This window comes from Dermacentor variabilis, chromosome 6 (assembly GCF_050947875.1).
Source record: "Dermacentor variabilis isolate Ectoservices chromosome 6, ASM5094787v1, whole genome shotgun sequence".
NCBI classification, from domain to species: Eukaryota; Metazoa; Arthropoda; class Arachnida; order Ixodida; family Ixodidae; genus Dermacentor; species Dermacentor variabilis.
This window is the reverse complement of record NC_134573.1, coordinates 116,577,992-116,598,504: the sequence shown is the minus strand read 5'-3', so window position 1 is coordinate 116,598,504 and position 20,513 is coordinate 116,577,992. Positions and strand designations below refer to the sequence as shown.

At 43.6% G+C, this 20,513-nt stretch overlaps 1 protein-coding gene across 10 annotated transcripts in view; it reads right to left on the bottom strand.

Annotated features, from left to right (window-relative positions):
* LOC142585078 (dual serine/threonine and tyrosine protein kinase-like) overlaps positions 1-20,513 on the bottom strand; it is a 153,646-nt gene that overhangs the window by 7,197 nt on the left and 125,936 nt on the right. For 9 of the 10 annotated variants that reach the window (XM_075695574.1, XM_075695576.1, XM_075695575.1 and 6 more), the window contains exons 3-13: positions 12,201-12,394; positions 11,737-11,865; positions 11,026-11,226; positions 9,953-10,180; positions 9,451-9,638; positions 6,272-6,573; positions 5,341-5,499; positions 4,787-4,890; positions 3,939-4,001; positions 2,531-2,761; positions 1,279-1,674 (exon numbers count right to left, since the gene is read on the bottom strand). In XM_075695574.1, the coding sequence (XP_075551689.1) occupies positions 1,279-1,674; positions 2,531-2,761; positions 3,939-4,001; positions 4,787-4,890; positions 5,341-5,499; positions 6,272-6,573; positions 9,451-9,638; positions 9,953-10,180; positions 11,026-11,226; positions 11,737-11,865; positions 12,201-12,394 (2,195 nt within the window). The remainder of the gene's footprint in view (positions 1-1,278; positions 1,675-2,530; positions 2,762-3,938; positions 4,002-4,786; positions 4,891-5,340; positions 5,500-6,271; positions 6,574-9,450; positions 9,639-9,952; positions 10,181-11,025; positions 11,227-11,736; positions 11,866-12,200; positions 12,395-20,513) is intronic. The other variant, XM_075695573.1, reaches the window with a different exon arrangement.

Genomic DNA, 20,513 nt, shown 5'->3' with positions numbered 1-20,513 from the left:
TTTTACCCCGCATGATGAACGCCCCCCAACTTAGTGCGCATTCTTTAAGAAAAAAGTTATCATTGTGCAAGAAAATACAACAACACTCAATCAGTTATAATTATCGCATTTCATTACGTTTGAAATTTTCTGACGGTACTTATTGAAACTGCATTAGACAAACTTTTTAAGGTGCCGTATGTTACAATGAACATTTAAAACCCCGTCGTGGGAAATATAGCACACGCAAAGTTATGAAGCAGGAAAGAAAGTGGGAATGGACTGGGCACGTAGCAGTGCACACCTCACTGCAGTTCAACTATGACGAAAATACGATCTCAACGCTGAGTGAGCGGTGTGCAGATTTCAGAAACCGGGAGCCCTAGGGACAATACGGTGCAAAGTGTCAGTGGTTACTATGCTAGCACGGTTTGGTGATGCTTTTTTTACATCTCTGCTGATTGCTGCTACTGGGTTGTGATGATGTTCTAACTTTCTAACAAATTTTTTTGGCAGAGGCAACACAGAAAATGCGACTTCATGGTTCTCGGTGCACTCAGCCTTCATTCAGCCTCGCACGGCTGATGTGCAGCTTTAACAGTGAGACTTGCAAAATGTCTGTATACCAAACCGGCTCGCACTTTCAACCAACTAGAACACTGATTTCGTATCCAGAATCCACCCACGCCCAGCTAATAGAATAATGTATCACATACCTCCAAAGAAAGTACATGGCAGCTGTGCTAGCAGTTTGGACAATGACAGATCGAAACTGGGTGTAGCTTCGAAAAAGGTACAATGTCGGATAAGCTATGTTTCATTTTTTAGACTCACTTTACGCGCAAATTAGGTAGGTATCTTTGTTTTAATGTAGGCTTGCAGCTAGGTGTGGAAAGGTGCCGGGAACAAAAAGGAGCATACAGAAAATCTGATTTTTGGACAAATGTAGTGGCGAATTATAGCTTCCAATGCAAGCTTCAGTGTTCTTTTTTATAAATTTGTTATCAATGAATTCGACTGCATGTTAAGAATGAAGCAACACAGTGTGCACTTTTCTATAGCAAAGCCAGTGCAGCATGTTACATTCCATAATTTCTGCAACAACAAAATTTGTCATGCGCCCTGCCACTTTTATTGTGGCAAGATTCAACCAATGGCTATGACGAAGCAATACCTGCTCCTTCAGCTTCGCTATAGCAACGGCTAACTGGACTGGGCACGTAGCAGTGCACACCTCACTGCAGTACAACTATGACGAAAATACGATCTCAACACTCCAACAAGCTCCATCTATCTCACCCTGAGCCTGGCTGGCCAGTTGAGTCCTGTTCGCAAGGCCGTGTAGAGATCCCGCTGCATGCGGTCCATGACAAGCAGCACCGCGGGTGTGGTACCACCAGCGTAGTTGTGGTCGATGACAGACCCCCGTATCTGTACAATGCGGTCATGGTCAGGAACACTGCGTGTGTAGAAAAACTCCATGGCCAGGTCATTCCAGTGCTTGTCATCGGGAGGCACCACTGACTTGACCGCGCATGGAGACCGCCCACCCCAGGGTTCGCTCGAATATACTACGCCGTACTGGCCCCGGCCCAGTTCACGCCCCAGCTGGGGCATCCCATAAAGGATCTCGTCCCGCAAGGATGTGCTCTCCAGGGCACAGCGGGCCAGGCGTGGTGCATGCAGCTTTCGTACCTGTAACGAGTTGGCATGATAGCATGGTTTTGTGAGGCAAGGCTTCAATCGTCGCAGGCTGAAGTCATCTAGGGGCCACTCAAACAAATGCTCCACGTTAGATCAAATACAATGATACCTGGCCTGAAAACGCTGTTACCGCAATGACATGACAATTACAGACAGCTCATATATCATGGACCCAGAAACTAAACATTGGGCTGTAAGAATTGAGTTCTTTTCTAACAATATAATTTGCCAAGGAAAAGTGCTAATAAACCTGAATGCAACAGATGCCACAAAATATGAGTAAGTACTCGTAGCAGCTACCCACTACGCAATCAAGAAAAAAAGTTATATTAGCAATAAAGTAGCAGTACTCATGCAACTGTAACCAAAGGCTAACATAGAAACTTTCAGCATAGCAACATGTGAGCATGATACCAGCAGGTCACAGAACAGAAGCTCATTGTAAGAAAAGCTGTGCATGCAAAAGAAACTTGCAACTCTACAGTAATAGCAGCAATGTTCACAGCTTATTTGCAGTGATTGGATCAAAAGAATCAATTAGAGATTGTCCATTCCATGCATTCAAGAACAACCAGTAATCATCGAGGCAATCTGAGAATATGCTACGCAAGATTACGTAATGAATGCATGACAATGATGGGGACCCACCATGCTAGCTGCTACAGTCACAGCAACCTGTCGCTGCTTGTATTCTTTTTTTTGGAGAAGTGAAATCTCAGTAACACAGACATTCAGAAAGAAATGAATCATGACAAACAAAAAACATTAGAGTAGCTTGATGCACAATCCACTGCAGTGATTTGCAAACATTTTGCAAACAAAGATGAGTCTATAGATTGAAGCCCACCTTGATCCTCTGCGTCTCTGTACGCTCGAGGCGGCCGGAGTGGACAGCCTCCAGCTGTCGCATGGCAGCTTGAAACTGCTCGTGCGAGGACCGCAGTCGTTCACGGAACTGAGCGCAGATGCAGCGTGCCAGCCGCCACTCGCTCAGCGACTCTAGCATATCTGCAGCCACCCTCTGGCGCCACTCCGCGTCGATCCGTGGTGGAGCACGCCCTGGCAGTGTCTGCACAAGCTGCACAGGCAATGGAAATGCACTGTTGTGGCCGAGTTCAGCATTGTCACACAGTTGTTTTTAACTTTCCTTGAAAGTTCTTGGTTTTCTTCCAAATTGTGCGCCTTTCTGTGACTTGCAAATGCCTACCAATGCATTTCAACCCATTTTATTATTCATCTGCAGACTTCCTGGCTAGTGAAGAAGAGTTTGTGATTGGTAGATAGTCTCTTGAAGTGAAAGAATGCAGTCACAGCAGCGCTGAAAATTATTTTCTCAATTAGATAGATGCACTAGTTTTGTGCAGTGTCAGGTTCCATGCATTGTCTTGATACTGAAATCCATATAGTGGGGTGTAGCATTAAAAATGTTTCTAAATATGTTTAAAAACTAAAGCCAACGACCGATTTTCTGTACGTCTGATTTTTCGGACATGCGCAATAATTCGGATGGCTTTACGGCAGCCCCTAGAATCAATGCATAAGAACATATGAAATTTGGGATGCAAGAACCCTTCGCCGTTCGATTTTCCAGTCCTTTCGCCATGACCACAGGTCCGAAACGACATCAAAGTCACCAGTGCCACCATTTTGATTATCTCGCCGCCTTGAACCGGCGCTCTCACGCAGATCTGCTGGCTGCCGTAGCCACCACCGCAACAAGGCTAGGCCTAGCAGCTTCAATGTTCACTATTAAGCTTCTTGCCATTTGGTGCAGTGTTTTTCATTGAAATAATTCAGCACTGCCAGCAATGTTAACAATGTAATCCTCGCCACTGGCTACAAAGCTCGGATAGCACGACGAGTTGCATAATGCTGGTTCCCAAAAGTCAGCTTCACCTCAATACAAAAACGCAACGCGGTGAAACATACGCAAAGTATTGCGGTGAAACATGCCACGAATGGGAAGGGGCAATTGTCACGGGACACAGTATGTATTTCTTAGATATATATGAGTGCACCCGCAATATCGTGTCATAGTACGAGCACCAATGTGCCTAATAAGTGTACTAGCGGGCCTTCAGAGCTTTTTTTTGGACGTGCCTGTGGTGATTTGAGCTTTTCAGGGCAGCAAAAGGCATATGCATTCATTTTTTCAGAGTGCCCGATTTCTTTCGATGTTTCTCCGGCCCCAGGGAGTCAGAATAATCGAAGGTTGACTGTAATGCACCTAGTCAGAGCCACTGAACTCGACTGACCTGCTTCATTTTCTCCCAGAGGACCCAGAGGAGCGAAGAGCTGGTTTTCACGGTAACCTCCACCTGTGAAGGAAAATGCATAGCATATGAGAGTGGTACTAAGCTACAGAATGCTGGCAACAACATGCATATCTCCAAACAGAAAAAGTGGGAGTAAGGAAACAAGAAAGAGATAAAGGCAGTGGGCTTATATGCAAAAAAAAAAAGGCACTGCATGACTTCTACAGAACATTCACAAAGAAAATTTACACTGATTGTAGAAAAGGCTCACCAATTCTACTCTACTTAATTCGAAATGCTTGCCAATTCTGACTTGTCTTCTGTTATTGTCAAACATGCACTTCATTGCACAACACCAAATGCTTTTTAGTTTGGACATATCTGGCTGGACACAGTTTTGTGTGCACAATTCATGGAACAAGCTGATCATGGAGTGGGATCACACACAATACAAAAGATGCCAATCAACGATGATTTATATGGTCAACTTTGCCCATTGCAGGAGGAGCGTATACTGTGCACTTTCTTTTGAGTAATCAGTCGCCACAGTTTTGATGCCTATGAAAGATTGCATCCAGGGCTTCACTTTCGGGTCAATCTCCGCTCCAAATTTTCTTTTTGTAACCTCCATGAGGTACATGAAGTCCTAAGCATCACCGCAGAAAGCATCGTACTTGCTCTTGCAAGACCTGCACTATTTTGTAATTTTGGCAGGGCGTAATACTTGGCGAAACTTCCTTGTTTTCAAATCTGACTTCAAAAGTGAGGGGAGCAGATTTTGCAAAATGCAGGTTTTACACAAATAACAAGTTTCACTTCTCTAATCAGCATTCAAGATCAGCGCTAACCTGGTATGCTGCATTGAGAATTTGCTTGAGAGCATTGCTGGCCTGCATACAGTCGTCTTCTTTGCAGACGCCTTCCAGACTTGCTAGGCACCTCTCCAGAGTGCCTGCACAGTCAATGAAGAGGGCAGCGACACTTTTGTCAAGAACTGACAGACCGGCAAAATTTAAAAAGTCACAAACTCTTCAAAAGAATGCACACTATGCAACGCATGCAGAATAACAATGAGCTTTTACACTTATGAAAACTGCACTCAGTAGTGATTTTGTTCAAAGAAATGTGGCAGTATTACATAGCACCAGTTCCTTATCTAATTTATTTTTACGTAGTGTTAAACCAGTTATCTCTCTCAAATCTAATGCTGCATGCAGGTGCAAAGCAAACTTGCCATTGTTCTGCTCAGTGCTTTTGGGCAGATGTCGACGCATGTTCACATAAGTCGTGAAAGAACTATGACCGCACTCAAGAAGCACTAGTTGATCGGCATCCGAGATAAGCAAATGTGCAACTACAGCTTCGTACGTTCACGCTGCAACGGCACGGAAAGTCTGCTCACCCACAAAGCTCTCACGAAGGCAGTTCATAGAGCCGACAAGCTTCTCGGCGACAGCTGCATTGAGCATTCCCAGCACAAGGTCCTGAATCTGGGATGTGCACATCTGGAGGACACTGGCTGTTGGTGGGGCAGCCTGCTCACCTTCGTCCACAATGACACCTAGCATAGCAAAACATGGCCACACGATTAAAACCAGCACTATCCCACAGATAAGCAGCAGCCTCACACAATGCTTTCTACCAGATTATTACTAAGGCAAACATTTAGCATAATCTGCACATGTTTAAGCCTGGTGGAGACAATTTGCAAGCTTCTCAGCTTAATTCTTGGGTGAGCTTGAGGTTCTGGAATCCTCATTAAGTTGCCATAGGTTCAGTGCATCGCTGTCAATGAACACACATTTTTGAAGTGCATCTTGTTTGTGTTGAGAGGAGTTCGTATAGTAATTGGATTTGCTATGGTGTCTGTGCGATGACATGCCTAAGCTGAGCAGATATTAATGCTGTGAGAATTCAATATTGCTGCTTGATAACGTAATGTGTACTGCCTTGTGACTCGTTCGATGAAGCCATAGCATGAGCTTTCTTGTGGTAACTAAGACCTTAAGAACCGCCATGTGCCTATATCGAACCTCAAATATAATGAATTTGCATCTGACATGAAACTACGTTTGTTACAACTGACAATCATAAGCATGTATCAACTACATAATGATACTGGCAAAAGAAATTCAAGATTTACTTAGTTATACTTGATAATTAGTTATATCTATGTTCATTAAGTCAAGGTTTGACTGTACTTCAATAGATAAAAAAATTTGATTGTACTTTGTCATACTGAATAGTTCGTTATATCACTTGAAATTTGACTAGCTCTCACAAGGCAGTGCCAACTCGTAAACAACATGGTATAACAGCCCCAATCCACTTGCCTTCGAAGGGGTACTCGGCCGCTCGCTGAAGCACCTCGCTGCGCAAGTTTTCGATGGCACCCACGATGAGTAGCCGGATCTCCTCCTGCTTGTGGCTGGCCACCTCCATAAGCGCATGGTAGAGTCCCGTCTCCTGCTTGCGCGCATACGCCAGCCGCTTGGGTGTGATCATCATGTCCCGCGTCATGTCGAATGCCGTCAGGATGAATGTTCGCAGGCAGTGCAAGTGCGTGGTGTTGAGCAGTGATGCGGCACTCACCAACAATGACTGAAGAGCGCTCCGTACGAACAGACAGACGTTGCTGCAGGGGAAACAGAAGGCGAGAAATTCCAACAGAGCGACATCAGTTTGCTGGCCCTTATCAATGTCTTAAGAAAATGGAGAGCTGGGTTGGGGTGTATGCTACATGCTGTTGAACAGTGTGACTAAGGTGGATTTCCCTTGAGGCATACACTTAAAGGGACACTAAAGCGAAACAATAAATCAGTTTAGACTAATGAAGCATTGTTTGAGAACTCTGCAGGCAGTCATATCAAAAAAATAGTTTGATTATTAGATGAGAAAATGAAGGTCCAAGTATCAGTATTTGAATTTCGCGCTGAAACCCCAGCGCCGGAACGTCAGTGTGACATCAGGGATTCCAAAGTATGTTTTCACATTTGGGCCACGTTGGCTGAATAAAGGTTCCCGAAACTTGCAATGTTTAATATTTGGTTCCTTTAGAACACAATGTAGTCAATCTGTACTGCTATATATATATAATTAGTAGGCCCTAGAAGATGCCACCAAAATCCAAGACGTCACAGCCCCCAGGTGCGGGATTAAGTAGGCGTCGCCACCCGCATTTCATTCTTGCACTTTACCAAACGTCTTATCGTTGTAAGAGTGGCGTTTTTGGTGTTGTAGAACGGCAATTTACAGATGCAGAAGAAATCATTTTTCACTTTAGTGTCACTTTAAGCTGAATTCTCAGGTAAATGACCAGCTTGGAGACTGTCAACTTTTCTTACAATGAATATCTCAATAGAAGTAGCTTTTGAAGGTTCCTTTATGTTCATCTTAACATACTGTGCTCAATGCACAAGGCAAAGGCTAGCAATTACTCCTCTAAACTCTCAGTAAGTATATAAATTCAAAAGCACACACATGGCCTGAACTGTTGACACGCTGACCAAAATGCTGGTTTTGGTTGCACCAACATTGACATGACATGCAGATGGCACTGGAGTATTTGTTGTTGTTGTTGTTGTTGTTGTTGAACAGTTAGACTCCCTTTAAAAGGAGTACGAAAGGAACCTCAAGATTTGCTCATTTTATGAAAGGTTCAATCAAATTCACAGCAGTACACTGCACATCAACAGCTTGCTGTTGTGCTAGTTGGTACGTGAACCAGCTGGATTTAAACAAGGGTCCCAAAACTGTCCAGTTTACGAGAGATTTTGGTGAAGCAGCACACTTGAAAGAAAAAAAAAGTTCCCACAAGCATGAATGGTGAGGACAGAGAATTAGCCTTACTGTTTGCAATCAAGAAAATCCCTACATGTGTTTTTGAAATGGACCGACACGCTGACAGGAAAAGAAGCACAGCAACAGATGCAGAAAGAGGATGCGAATGGGAATAACACAGAGGGACCAAAGGACTTATGCAGTCACAGGGTCACTTCTCAAACATCTGCTGCTGTAGCAAAACACGAACATGTGTAACCAGGAGGAACAAAGCCATACAGGCTTTGCCAGTTTACCCATGTAAGTGCTTAAAAAGAAATCAAAAACAAAGTTATTTTTTAGCGCACTCACATTGTTACAAATGTAGCTCTCGCAACTTTCTTCCCACACCCCTTAACCAGCACATGAGTGCTACTAGTGTGTTCATTTTTCAGACCGTCTGGGTTACTCACAGGAATTCATGCTCTATATTTCAATGCAAGACACTGAGCATGCATATTACAAACAAACAAACAAACAAACAAGCAGACAGACAGACAGACCAAAGTAGCTTGGCGAGAGACTCCTGATGTAGGTGCTGCAGTCATCCATCTAAAGAGAATTGAGATCAGAAGCGAAGAAGGAAGAGAGAATGGCAGCACATTGAGGACAGTACATGGAGCACACTTCAACAACCAAATTAATCACAAAGGCACTTTCTAGACAACATCCACATCTTTCAGACAAGCACGTACACACCACGTTAGTCTTTATCAAAATTTTTGGGACATGTTGGAATGGTCCACAAGCCAAGCTTGTCAAAGCTACAGAACTGAAAGTCTTCGTGGACTTTTTCTTTTTGCAGGAGAGAGGGCCTTGCAAATGTCCAAATGATGTGTATGCATGTTTTGATTGTCCCTATTTGCATGAAAAATGTTATTTGAACTGGACCCTGTCGTGAAATAAACCTAGAGCAAATGTTGGAGAGAATGTTGATGCCAATGGTCGCACCCTGCTTTCGTACCAGTTAGTGCACATGTAATGGGTGCTGATAAACAGAGTTGCTCAAGTTCCCCGAAACTTTACAAAAGGTTTACAAGCCACCAGGCAAGATCATAGCAATATGTGCTGAGCTATACAGGTGCAAGAGGAACAAGGAATTACGATTTGATTGACCCGTAGGGATCAACGTCCCCAAGGCAACACTAAGGCTATGAGAAACACCATAGTGAAGGGCTCCAAATTTACGCTCCTAAATTAGTGTTTTTGTATCATACCCTGTTGTGTCGGTGTACAATCAGCCGAGGACAGGCCTAATGGTCGGGCATCTGAAGTGGACCAACATGGAAGTGAAGGTAAGGAACTACAGGCAGAAAAGACTGATCGTTTATTCCAGCGAATGCTTATCTCTGGTAGGGGGTGTGGAACGACCTGAGGTGGCCACGCATGCTGACATCATTGCTAGACTAAGAAAATGGCATTAGCTAGCGTTGGCATGCTGCACGCGCACCCATTGCAGGGTTAAAATACTTGAAGCCGAAGGGTGCAACATAACACACCTCAATGAAACCACTGCCAGGAATCAAACCTGTGACCTCGTGCTCAGAACACCATATCCGTTTAGCCAGTGTGGTTGGTTAAGGGAGGTGGAAACCATGTGCCACTGAACAGATTCTTTTCTTGCCCAAGTGTTTGCAAAAGCCTCAACCTTGAGCACAGACTGGCGAGCAAGGCTGCTTGGCTACCTACTCACCAGGCAAAGTCATCGAAGTTCTCGACGAGCTCCGAGCTGGGTGAGCACCCATTGGCACACCTCAGGTTCAGCCTCCGCCGGTCATGATGCCGCTGTTTCTCTGGAAAGTGCTTGGAGAGGTAGCCCAGGTTGCTCAGCTGCTGTTGTGCTGTCACGGGCAAGGTGATCACGGACCTTGGGGCTTCCTCCTGCCCAGTGGAGAGACACGAAGTGCAGAAAGTGTGAAATGTGTGGCAGGCAGTTTGCAGAGTGATGAACAGACGTCATACAGCTTTTACTCAAAGCAAGAACTAAAGGTGAACGTCTTCAAAATAGAAATCTGTCTCACTTCACCAGAACTTCTCCATTCAAGTTTTCCGATGAGAGTTGAACCCAATTCATCTTCATGTTCCGCGACAACTAGCTGTGGCTTGACAAGACCACAAGCCCTCTGCACAAACCCTCTGTGCAGATGTGCAAAGCACATCTGAAAGTGGTACATAGAGAAGCAGCATGCACCCACCTCGGTCTGCATGGGGGTCTCCGCCGCCTGTTTGTCCTCGCTGCCACTGTTCTCGCCGTCAACATATGCAGTGCACAGCTGAACCTGCTCTGCAAGCCTGGCATTGCGCAGACTGCGAGCGTGTTGCTCTGATTCCGTCAACTCCGACGTGGCTGGCATGTTGGCCCGGATGAACAGTACTGGGGTTTTGGGAGCGATCCGCTTCAGTTCGTACAGGTCAGCCAGCTCCTGTACACAAAGAAAGTAGCAACATGTCACAACATTTAGAACCTTCAATAATTGAGCTAAGCAACTAGGTAAGCACATTATAAAAAATATCAGCATAAGGTTCCAAGCATACTAAATGTTCAATACTGCTACGACAGCATACTGATGCATATGTTCACCTAAAAATAAAGCAGTGTTGCATGAAGTTTACTGTCAATACAGGCTCCAAATAGTTTAAAGCAAAGGCCATGAGCAAAACATAGCATGTGCCTTGTTTTGGCATTAAACTGACAGATGGCACCAAGGTTTATCTTCTGCAAAGTTTACACTGCATGCAAAATTCTTCCTATTTATTCTACATGAAACAGGCAGGTACTGCAGCTGAATGCAATTAAAATTTTTCCAGCATCAAATGCCACCTCTGCAAAATTTGAGCACCAATGAGCCAGTAGCATAGCTGAAAGTGGGCTTTTTACGTAACGTCTCAATGGAAGTACATTTCAGTCTCCGAGCTGTATTTGCTCGCTTTTATATACAAGGAGCTATAAATGCAGCAAGAGGAACTGTGACACCTTGTAAAATTAAATAAGCAAGCACATGCACTTTGGAATGAAAAGTGACACTTCCCCAGAGTGAAGTTGATACCCTCTTTGCAAACATTTGTGTACACACAAGCAGTATATAGCCAATAAGCCGAGTCAGAGGTCAGCCCTGATCTAATGCTTCCTTCTTTTGTCTGTTGTATTGTACCTGTTACTGCTCTCTGGCTGTCTTGTTGCTGGTGTACCTAACACTTTCATCCCCCCATCGCTTCCCTAAGTCCACAATTCTTCATTCAACATAAACTGAATAAATGGGCTGCTCACCTTCTCTGTGAAGGCTTCCTCCGCGAAGGCATACAACAGCAGCGGAGTGCAACCTTCAGTGGCTCGCCGATAGGTCTGCTCGAAGGAAAGGCTGTCGTTGCAAGGTGTGGCCACAACATGCACTTCGTCCCGAAGCAGGGGATGCTTCATGCGAATCTCCAGAGCAGCAGTGCTCAGGGCTGGATCCTTGCGTGCCTCGGCCTAAGGGAGAGTTTGGCAATCATTGCTACGCTGTGCACCACCAAGAAAAAGGCTTTCACTAGCACATCTAAAGAGTTAGACCATCTTACAACAAAGCCACATCCAACAGTGAACTACTTTTGTTATATACAATATTCGTTATAACCATGTTCGTTACAAGCTGATATTGGTGAGTAATGTTATTGATTTACTTTGGTATATTTAATAATTTATTATACATGTTACATTGAGGTCTTGCTGTACTTTAAATTTGGGGTTTAATGTACTGAAACTGCAGAGTGGGTTATGAAGGACACACAAGCAGCTTCAACTTAAGTCTGCTTAGCTACGTATGTCACACATAACACACTGCTGAAGCTAGTTGCAAGATGGTGACATTATAGCGTGGTTTCAGCAGTTCTTGTGGTGCACTGGTGTATCTTTTTCTTTTTACACGAACCGTTTGAAGGCAACAAACATGCTGTATGTGATTAGGTGAAGTGAGAAACATAGCTCCCTCTGATAACTTACCTCGACCTCAAGGTCAGCCCGTGGAATGGTCCTCCAGGGCTGGTCATAGGCGGCCAAGTGCTCCACCAGCTCGAAACTATTGGGCAAGGCCAGGCTAATCTCTGTCTGGTTACCTGCTGAGAAACGAACCTGCAGGATTGAAAACAGCGATGCATCGGCACGGTCGCCAAGAAAAAAATGAAGCTGGATTGGGCTTTCCTTATGCAATGCAATTGTTTCTTTCCTTAAGTCAGTAGACTCATTTCTTAATTGCAAAGGCAGCTTTCCTGCAAGACAGCTTGTCAAGCTAATGGCAGCTGCTTCTGTTTTGTTCTTTATTGGTAGATTTGAGGGAAAGTACAATCATGACGAACTTGTGATGTAGCGAACGCATATTCTGAAATGAAGGCATTAGCTATATTTGGGCTAGATGGTACTTCACTAATATGGCCAATCATGGCAACACCCTCTGCTCTACAACTCACCATTCTCCAGGTGAGCTGGCTTTCATCCCCGATAGGCGAGGTGACCGGCAGCACCGCCTGGCCAAACAGCTCGTTGACCACCCGTGCCTTGGCCCAGCAGCTGTGGCCAAGAACCACTAGGGCAACAGGCTGAGTTACTGCGCTCCCAATGAACTGGTCGTCTGTCTCATTCAGACACAGCTGGGCAAGCTGGTCTAGAAATAAAATCATGACATGCGACATCAACTATTTGGAAAGGTCAGGCTGCGTGACTAGGAATCACTAGGATGTACGAATATTGAAAACTTTTGAAGAATGAATTGACTTTTGTATAATTTGATTCAGTCTTCGAATAAAATAGTCACTATTTATAAAGACAAATATCTTTCAAATAATTTTCGACTACATTAAATTGTCAGATGTGCACAACCAATTAGAAAGCTTGAGCAGAAGTGCAATGAATTTCTTCCCGATGGCCATTAGTAGACATAAAGCATGAGAAATCACATAGTGCAGCACGGTATACAGTGCTCAGGAAGTGAGAATTTTTTGGCTAAACTGCTATATGAGCTCGCGCAACAGTCCTGAGTAAATGAATAAACTGCTTACTTGTTCTTAATGCTTCATTCATGCTTGTAACAGACAATTCTTTATAATGTGCAATGTAATGACAGATATTTGCTAACATTGTGAAAGATCAATAAATCAAAAGAATTATTTCCATTTTTACAGTGAGAAAACGGTGAACATAGCTGCACGTTATTGGTGAAAAGGGCTTTTCACTGTTTGGAAACTCCACTTCTCATGCTATTCTATTAGCATTCGATTTGGTCCAAAAATTACTATTCGTTCGCTCCTAACAATTACCAATACTATGTGGCAAGAGAACAAAGTTGATTGACGGAACAAAAATACTGTAACAAGGTGCCCAATGTGCATGAAATGTTACATACATACTGCCACTGATCTGAAGGTCAACACATGACAAAAAGTGAAACAAAAGCTTGAAGAACACATTAATGTGATCCTGCTAATAATGCTGTGCAAAACAGAAAGTCCTGAAGATGCTGAAAAATGCAATTTTCACGTGTGGTTGAGAAAAATTAGCGCTACAAAAAGACAAGGCACATAGGAAGGGAAGACAAAGTCTTCGCCTTCCCTTCCTATCTGCATCGTCTGCTGTGCTAATTTTCCTCATCAGTAATGCAAAACTGCCTAGCTAAAACAATTTTTCCAATTAAATGGAAGACCAATTAATTCTTGAAGTGTCGTTCCCAGCAATACTGGAAGCAATGTGTTCTAGTAATGCACCATTCAGGGAAAAAAATATGTAAGAGCTTCTTACGTACAATGAAGCTCTTGAATGACACATTCGCGCTTTTGCTGAATCTCACGACTACAACTGGAGTGTAAGTAACCAAACATTAAATAGTGCTTTCGTGTATATATCAAGGTATGCGAGAATTGCAGACAATTCACTTAATGCAATTGTCAACAGTTCTAGCAATCTCGAGCTGGTACACAGCAATGACAAATCTCTTGGCCATAATAATTATAAATAAAACATGCGGCTTTTCTTCTGAGCGCTAATTTATAAGCAGCCTGTGAATGAGGACCCCAAAACATCAGCAGAATCAACTACACACTGCAACCACAATTTGACAAACACTGTATACCGTATTTACTAGAATCTAATGCACACTTTTTCCTGGATAAAACGTCTCCAAAAATTGCGTGTGCATCAGAATTGAGTACGACACTAAATCTGTGCTACCATATCGCCATCGGCATTTCAAAGGGTTCGCCTTGTACACACTTCGAGCGTAGTTGCCGTAGCTTCCTCCATGTGCTGTAGTACGTGTGCTTAGGTTACTTCACCTATGGTGGCTAGAACAACTTCTAGACACCGTACGCCATCATCTGTCTTCCCGTTTTCTGCGTTTGCTCTATCAGCACAGAAGTGCCAACTGCGAAGGCACGCCTAGTGGTCATAACGATGCCGCAATTAAAAGGAAAGTGATCACGTGTGCGGAGACGGGCGGAAATCTGGCCACATCACAGGCGTTCGGATCCAGTTCCCGAAACTTGCCTGCAGGGTGCCAGTAGAGGCGTTGTGCTCCAGCGACTGCTACATAAGCACGGCCGCACGGCCCCTATCTCAAATGTGACCTGCGATGGAGACAGTCTACGCATCTAGTCACCGCACTGTGTTCTTGTTGCTTAGTTCACGTTGAAGCGAGAGGCCGCACAAAGGTCAATTCGCTCGCTCCTGCTATCACACTTCTTCACTCCAGTGTTCTGATAAAAAATTTCTGTGGTCATTAAGTGAGCCGTGTTCATGTTTGGTAGTGCATGAGTGACACCATGCTTGTTAATTTAGTTAGTAAGCGAATGTTTAACATTTCACAGAGCCCATAAAACTACTATCCTTACTTTTCGTATAGCTGTCTACTAATTTGCTATCACAATCGATGCATCGCCTCTCAGGCGAAACTGCGACTTATTTATTGCAACTTTAGTGCACTGGAAGTAAATCTGCTTTCCTAAATAAGAGAAATTTGTATTTCTGTATGAAACAATGAGGTGCACGCTACTGTAGAGGACTTCTCTTTTTTGGTCACGGAAAACGGGTGTGCGTTACAATCAAGGGCGTATTAGAATCGAGTAAATACGGTAATTATTCGTCTGCATTGTATATGCATAAAATGTATATAAAGTACCCGACATGGCTACATTGCACTTAAAACTGTCTACACCTACCCTAAATATTTTCTGGGGGCAACTCTCTTGGGACCAGTGGAAGAAAATTGCAGATTAAGAACAAATACGAAAAAAAAAATATAAATAAATGATGATTCACAAGAGAAATGTTTCGTCAGAATCGCAACCCACAATGGCAACTTCTTTGATACACTTTCATTACTAAGCATGGCATGTTGAAAGCATGTCTAAAGATGCAACAACGAAAGAAGCATGGCAGCCTCAGCCTTGTGTCCCATCTAAACCGCAAGTATCGCTGACATATTGCATGACCCCCTTTTTTTTTATTGTTTTACAAATAATCAATCCTGACATTCTCTAAACAAAGCTAAGTGCATCAACAAGAGCAAGCGTGCACTTTAGAAAGACCTGACAAACAAGCAAAGAGTTATCTTCGCCTCAATTGCAGCTCCAGAAGGTGATCTTCAGCACGAAATGCATGCACAAGTTTTGAAGAATACTTAATATTTCATTTAGATTACTTGCCTAAAAGCAACACATGCAAGGAGCAAAGCAACATTTAATTCTGCCAAAGCAACAGCTATAGCGAAAGAAACACTTGCTGAAATAAGTCAAAGCTCTGCATGCTGCAACTCCAAAAAACAACAGACCACATGCCAACGTTTACATTATTGGAAGCGGGTAACATTTCCACGCGACCAATATTATTTTATGAGCACTTTTAAAATGCGAAGTCCAAGTGTCCTTCAGAGACAGCTGTTAATATAAGTGGAATATGAATTACACATATTGTAGCTTGAATGTTTCCAAGCGCCCTTACACCGTGTGTGCACCCGGTTGATGAATTTACTGCAGTCACGTTCCAAGTTCATGATGAACTAGCCTAACATACTGTTTGAGATTAATGGTGAGATGGGTGTTAATCTAAGCAGCAGAAGCTTGATGTGGGAGAGTTGGTTTTGCATACTTGAAGAAAAGAGCGCTACGAAGAGGAACATGTAAAGAGGAACATGTACTATGGACAAGCATTGCATACTTCCAACTAAATGTTTTTCTTGTGAAGACAGGAAAGAGCCCAATGTTGGAAAGAGCCCAAAACATTTAGTTGGAAGTAGCGCCTTGTCCGTTGTACATGTTCCTCTTTTAGTCCGCGTCTTCATAGCACTCTTTTCTGCAAGTTAATCTAAGGCCTGAATGATACGAGTTTCCTCTGGATGTTTATGGTGTGGAATGTTGCGGTAATTCATGCTGCAGTCAAAATTCGATCATTTAGCCACAGGATGAAAAAAAGTACATGGAAATACAGAGCCACATAGGAGCATATTTAACTACAGGATCACAACTACAACGATATCACAATGATATCTACAATCGATAACTACAATGATATCAATTAACTTCTCATAGTAGAGGTGTAAAGTAGTACTCAAATTATAGGTTTCAGAAGAAGTAACCCTAGCTAGCATCTGAGTTTTTACAGGGCATTCCCTTACATTGTATAAAGACCAACTGAATACAGCCACAGCTAAACCCTAATGTTCCTTGTATTGTTAAAATTTGATTTCTTTAAAAACGGTGCTTGCTACAGCTTTGGCCTCCAAATCATAAAGCCTGATTATTCAATAGTCATTTGCAATGCTGTGTGGCGAGTGATGCAAGAAAGTTACCAGTTTTGAAGCCTTCGTGCATAAAAGCTTTCAATAGATGTGAAAGCTCCATTGTCCACCTTTAAAGGGACACTAAAGGCAAATACCAGATTGACGTGGACTGTTTAAATACTATTCCCAAAACCTCACAACACTTGTTCTGTGCCAATAAAAGACTTAGTTTACGAGAAAAATACATCTGGAGGGTTCAAATACCTTTATCGCAACATAAGTATCTCGTCACCCTACTGCAGAGTGGTGACGTTGCATATTCCATCACGGCCCTTTGCTGCCATCAGTGAGTAAAACAGCACCCAACAGACGACAATAATGCTTTTTTTTTTTCACAAAATGCAAATGTGCAGCCATGGAGAAAACGAACAAACATAAAGCAGTCCTTTGGGGTTTATCATGTCCCACAATGATAATTGTCATCTATCTTGCACGCCTTTCCTTTCTTTAACGCTGTGCGTCTGGTACTACCAAGCCATGAACGACATGTGCGTTATCTACAATGCCTAGCTACAGGAAAGTGGCAAGTGCAGAGTTTTCAAGAAAGGAAACGCAAGCAAGGCAGACTACGATAATTGTTGAGGAACAAGATAAGCCCCAAAGGGGAGCAGACTTTTTCAAGAGTGCTGCAGCTGTTTTTGGTCAAGTTTGGGTATCCTGTGACATCAAATGGCAGTGGAATTCTCTGCTACTTGCAGTCTGTGCGAGTTTTGCGAGCCAGCAAAATTAGTGCAACACTACGCGATAACTACTGAAATGCGAAAGTGCGGCCGGCGCAATGTCAAACAAAAACGAAACCTTTCAACCGCCCACGTCTTTGTCAAGGGTAATGTCAAGGTCTTTTACGAAAAAATAAATAGAATACGACAAATAGCATTTTCTTTCATCTTATAATGCAATACAATGATGATAACAACTGGATGAGTACTAGTAATGAAATTCAAATAAGGAGTGTCTTTGTCATTGGCAAGTACTTGAATGTCCCGGGGGAGTCTAATCGTGTCCAGGCTCTGTTCACAATAATACTGACTCCTTAGAGATTCTCTACCACTAACCTCCTTATAAGTGTGTATCTTCTCATTCTCTTTTTTTTTTTCTTTACAGGCTATGAAAAGAAATGCAGATCACGAGCTCTGACAGGGGCACATTATAATTGCAGTTGTCCTGATGATACATTAAGTCTCATGCGATGAATATGATTGGTACCTGTGCAATAATAGCTCGGTTTGAGATATAGCACCTGCAGTGCATAGTATATTCAAGCACTGTAGTCTTAAATAACGCACCCCAAAGCCAACAGCTGTTGTCACACATTGTTCCCATCGTCACTTGAGATCGTTATCGCGTACTGCAGCGCTGGTTTTTCACGAAACTCGCACAAACTGCAAGTAGCCACTTCCATGTTATGTCGCGGGATGCCCAAATGGTCCAATGCCACTTGACTATAGTGTACTAGAATACGGTTAAGGGGGACAAGCAGACAGAGCAGTGCATGCTTTGCACTGAGGTGCCCGATGGTGAAAAATACTGCAGCCGCGCTGCAATCGAAGTGGATTGGGCCGCATTCTGCTCGACGGAGTCTATCCTACTGCTTTATGCGCTGCTGTTTGCGATAAGACCGCTCACATTGTGTTCCCAATTACATACGATGTGTATTTATGTCTTCAGAATAAATTCCTCTCTATGGTATTATGCCGCGCGGTGACTGCGCGTATATTGCGGCCGCAGTGTTGGCTTTCATTCTATGTTATTGTAGTTGCCTTGGAGGACAATAAATTTGCTTGTTCTGCAAGCAGCATATGTCTTTCCTATGTGTTCTTGCGCATGTTGTATTTCATCAGTAGCTCTTGAGATACGCAGAAGAAGAAAAAAAAAATCCCAAGCTTATTGCTTGCCACTATAACAAATCAAACCTATTTGCCTCAACCAGCCTCCCATTGCCCTGTCCTCAGATTTACGTGAAGTATACTGAGAAAAAAAAAATCCGGTGCGACATTCTGTTCATTTTTGCATCTTCCTCGCATAATAGAATGTGGAGTAATTGGTATGGGCTCTTATAGTGTCAGACTTCGAGTGCCGAAAGTAGTTTTAGTTAACTATTCTACATACTAATCCTTGGCCCGTAAGCTGTGGTATTTATTTATTTTTTTTCAGAGTCCATGCTTAAACTTGAAGAAAGAAAGAACGAGTCGGTGCAGTAGCTCAATTAGTGGAAATAGTGGTTATGGCATTGGGCTTTTCAAGTGGAGCTCATAGGTTCAATCCAGGATGTGGAATTCAACGAGGACGAAATGGAAAAACACTCGTATGCTTATATGTAAGAGAATGTTAAAGAACTTTACGTGGCGATAACTCAAATGTCGTGGGTGTCTCATAATTGCATATTGTTTTGCCAAGTAAAACCCCAGAACTTCTGTATTTTAAAAAAATGGAAAAAGAAAAGAGAGAAAGACGGTAGCTGTGTCCTTCAGCTCTTTTTTAGGGGTTTTAAACCAAACAGAATTTTTTTCGAGTGATTTCTCAGAAAAGCAGGTTACGTGCTTATCTTACATATGGTATGTAAGCCATTCTGTATGTAATGCCATACAGACCTGTATGTAACAACCTGTATGTAATGCCATTCTAAACTGTACGTCATGCTCAACTGGGCAGCTTGTATATATAAATGGCCGCTTTCAGGTATTCGTTGTACTATCATTGAAGCAGTAACGGCATGCCTTCCATACACGTAGAGGTATACACAGATTTGCTTTGTTCGTTGAAGGAGATAAGTGTGCTACGTACAACATGCACTATACTCAGTTTTAATGGGATGAAAATGGTGTAAGACTCCCCCAAAAAATTTCCAAGCTGGAATCGTGGTAGCAGTTTACAGGCTGCCCCGAAAGGGGGCATTTACATTGACTGACACTGGGGTACACACCAACTGACACCTAGGGACCAGTTAGGGACCCTCACCAGGTCTGGGCATTTTGAGCTGACAAGCACAGAGCATACAATGCGCGTTAACGATCGTGTCTGCAAAGTATTACATCGCTACGTGCCGTGGAAAAATTTGAAATTTCAAACCGAACGCTGTGTTTCCTTCTCGCGGCCACCGCGCTCCAAGCTGGATGATGGTCGACGTACATGTGCTAGTGCGCGTACATACACGTCTTCGCTGTGACGTCGCCTGTGGTGACACGTGACTCCGATAATTATTCTAGGCAACATATATTATTTGTGTAATATGTTGCTTGAATAGACGAATTCAAGCTTTGTGAAATAATAAAACACAAACCCAATATCTGCATGTTATTGTTTTACTTCCCACCGCAGCAAGAGAGATACTTCCGTTTCGTCTGCTTGTCCCCACGTCGTGCAATCGCGCGCGCGGACACCGAAACTGTCATTTTCTACCATATTCCAGCGCTGGATCTGCTCGCGCACGATGCCGTAAGTGCGCCGCGCTGTAAGAAAGCGAGGGGAAAGAAAGAAATTGGAGGACGCTTAAGCTTCGCCTTCAAGAGTGGAACGCGACAGCGTTCCCGTCGACCCGCCAAGGGGTATTGGGCTACGGCGCAGCGACTACGCGCCCCGCATCGGACGTGGTGAGCGTCGAGCAACGCAGAGTTCGGCGCGACAACGAAATGAGCGCCTGAGCAAGCGACACGCGCCTGAGCCTTAGAAACAGCTCGTTTCTAAGGCAATACCGCATTCACTAGAGGCGCTTTTGTACCGCTTTGAAGCATCGAACTCGTGGCTCAGTGGTAACGTCTCCGTCTCACACTCCGGAGACCCTGGTTCGATTCCCACCCAGCCCATCTTGGAAGTTGCTTTTTATTTATGAAGTGCCTGCCGTGATTTATCGCTCACGGCCAACGCCGCGGACGCCGACGACACCGGTTTTTCGGCGACACGAGCTCCTTAACGCTATCGCGTTAAAGATGAAGGCGGGGCCCGTGACGTGTGCGTC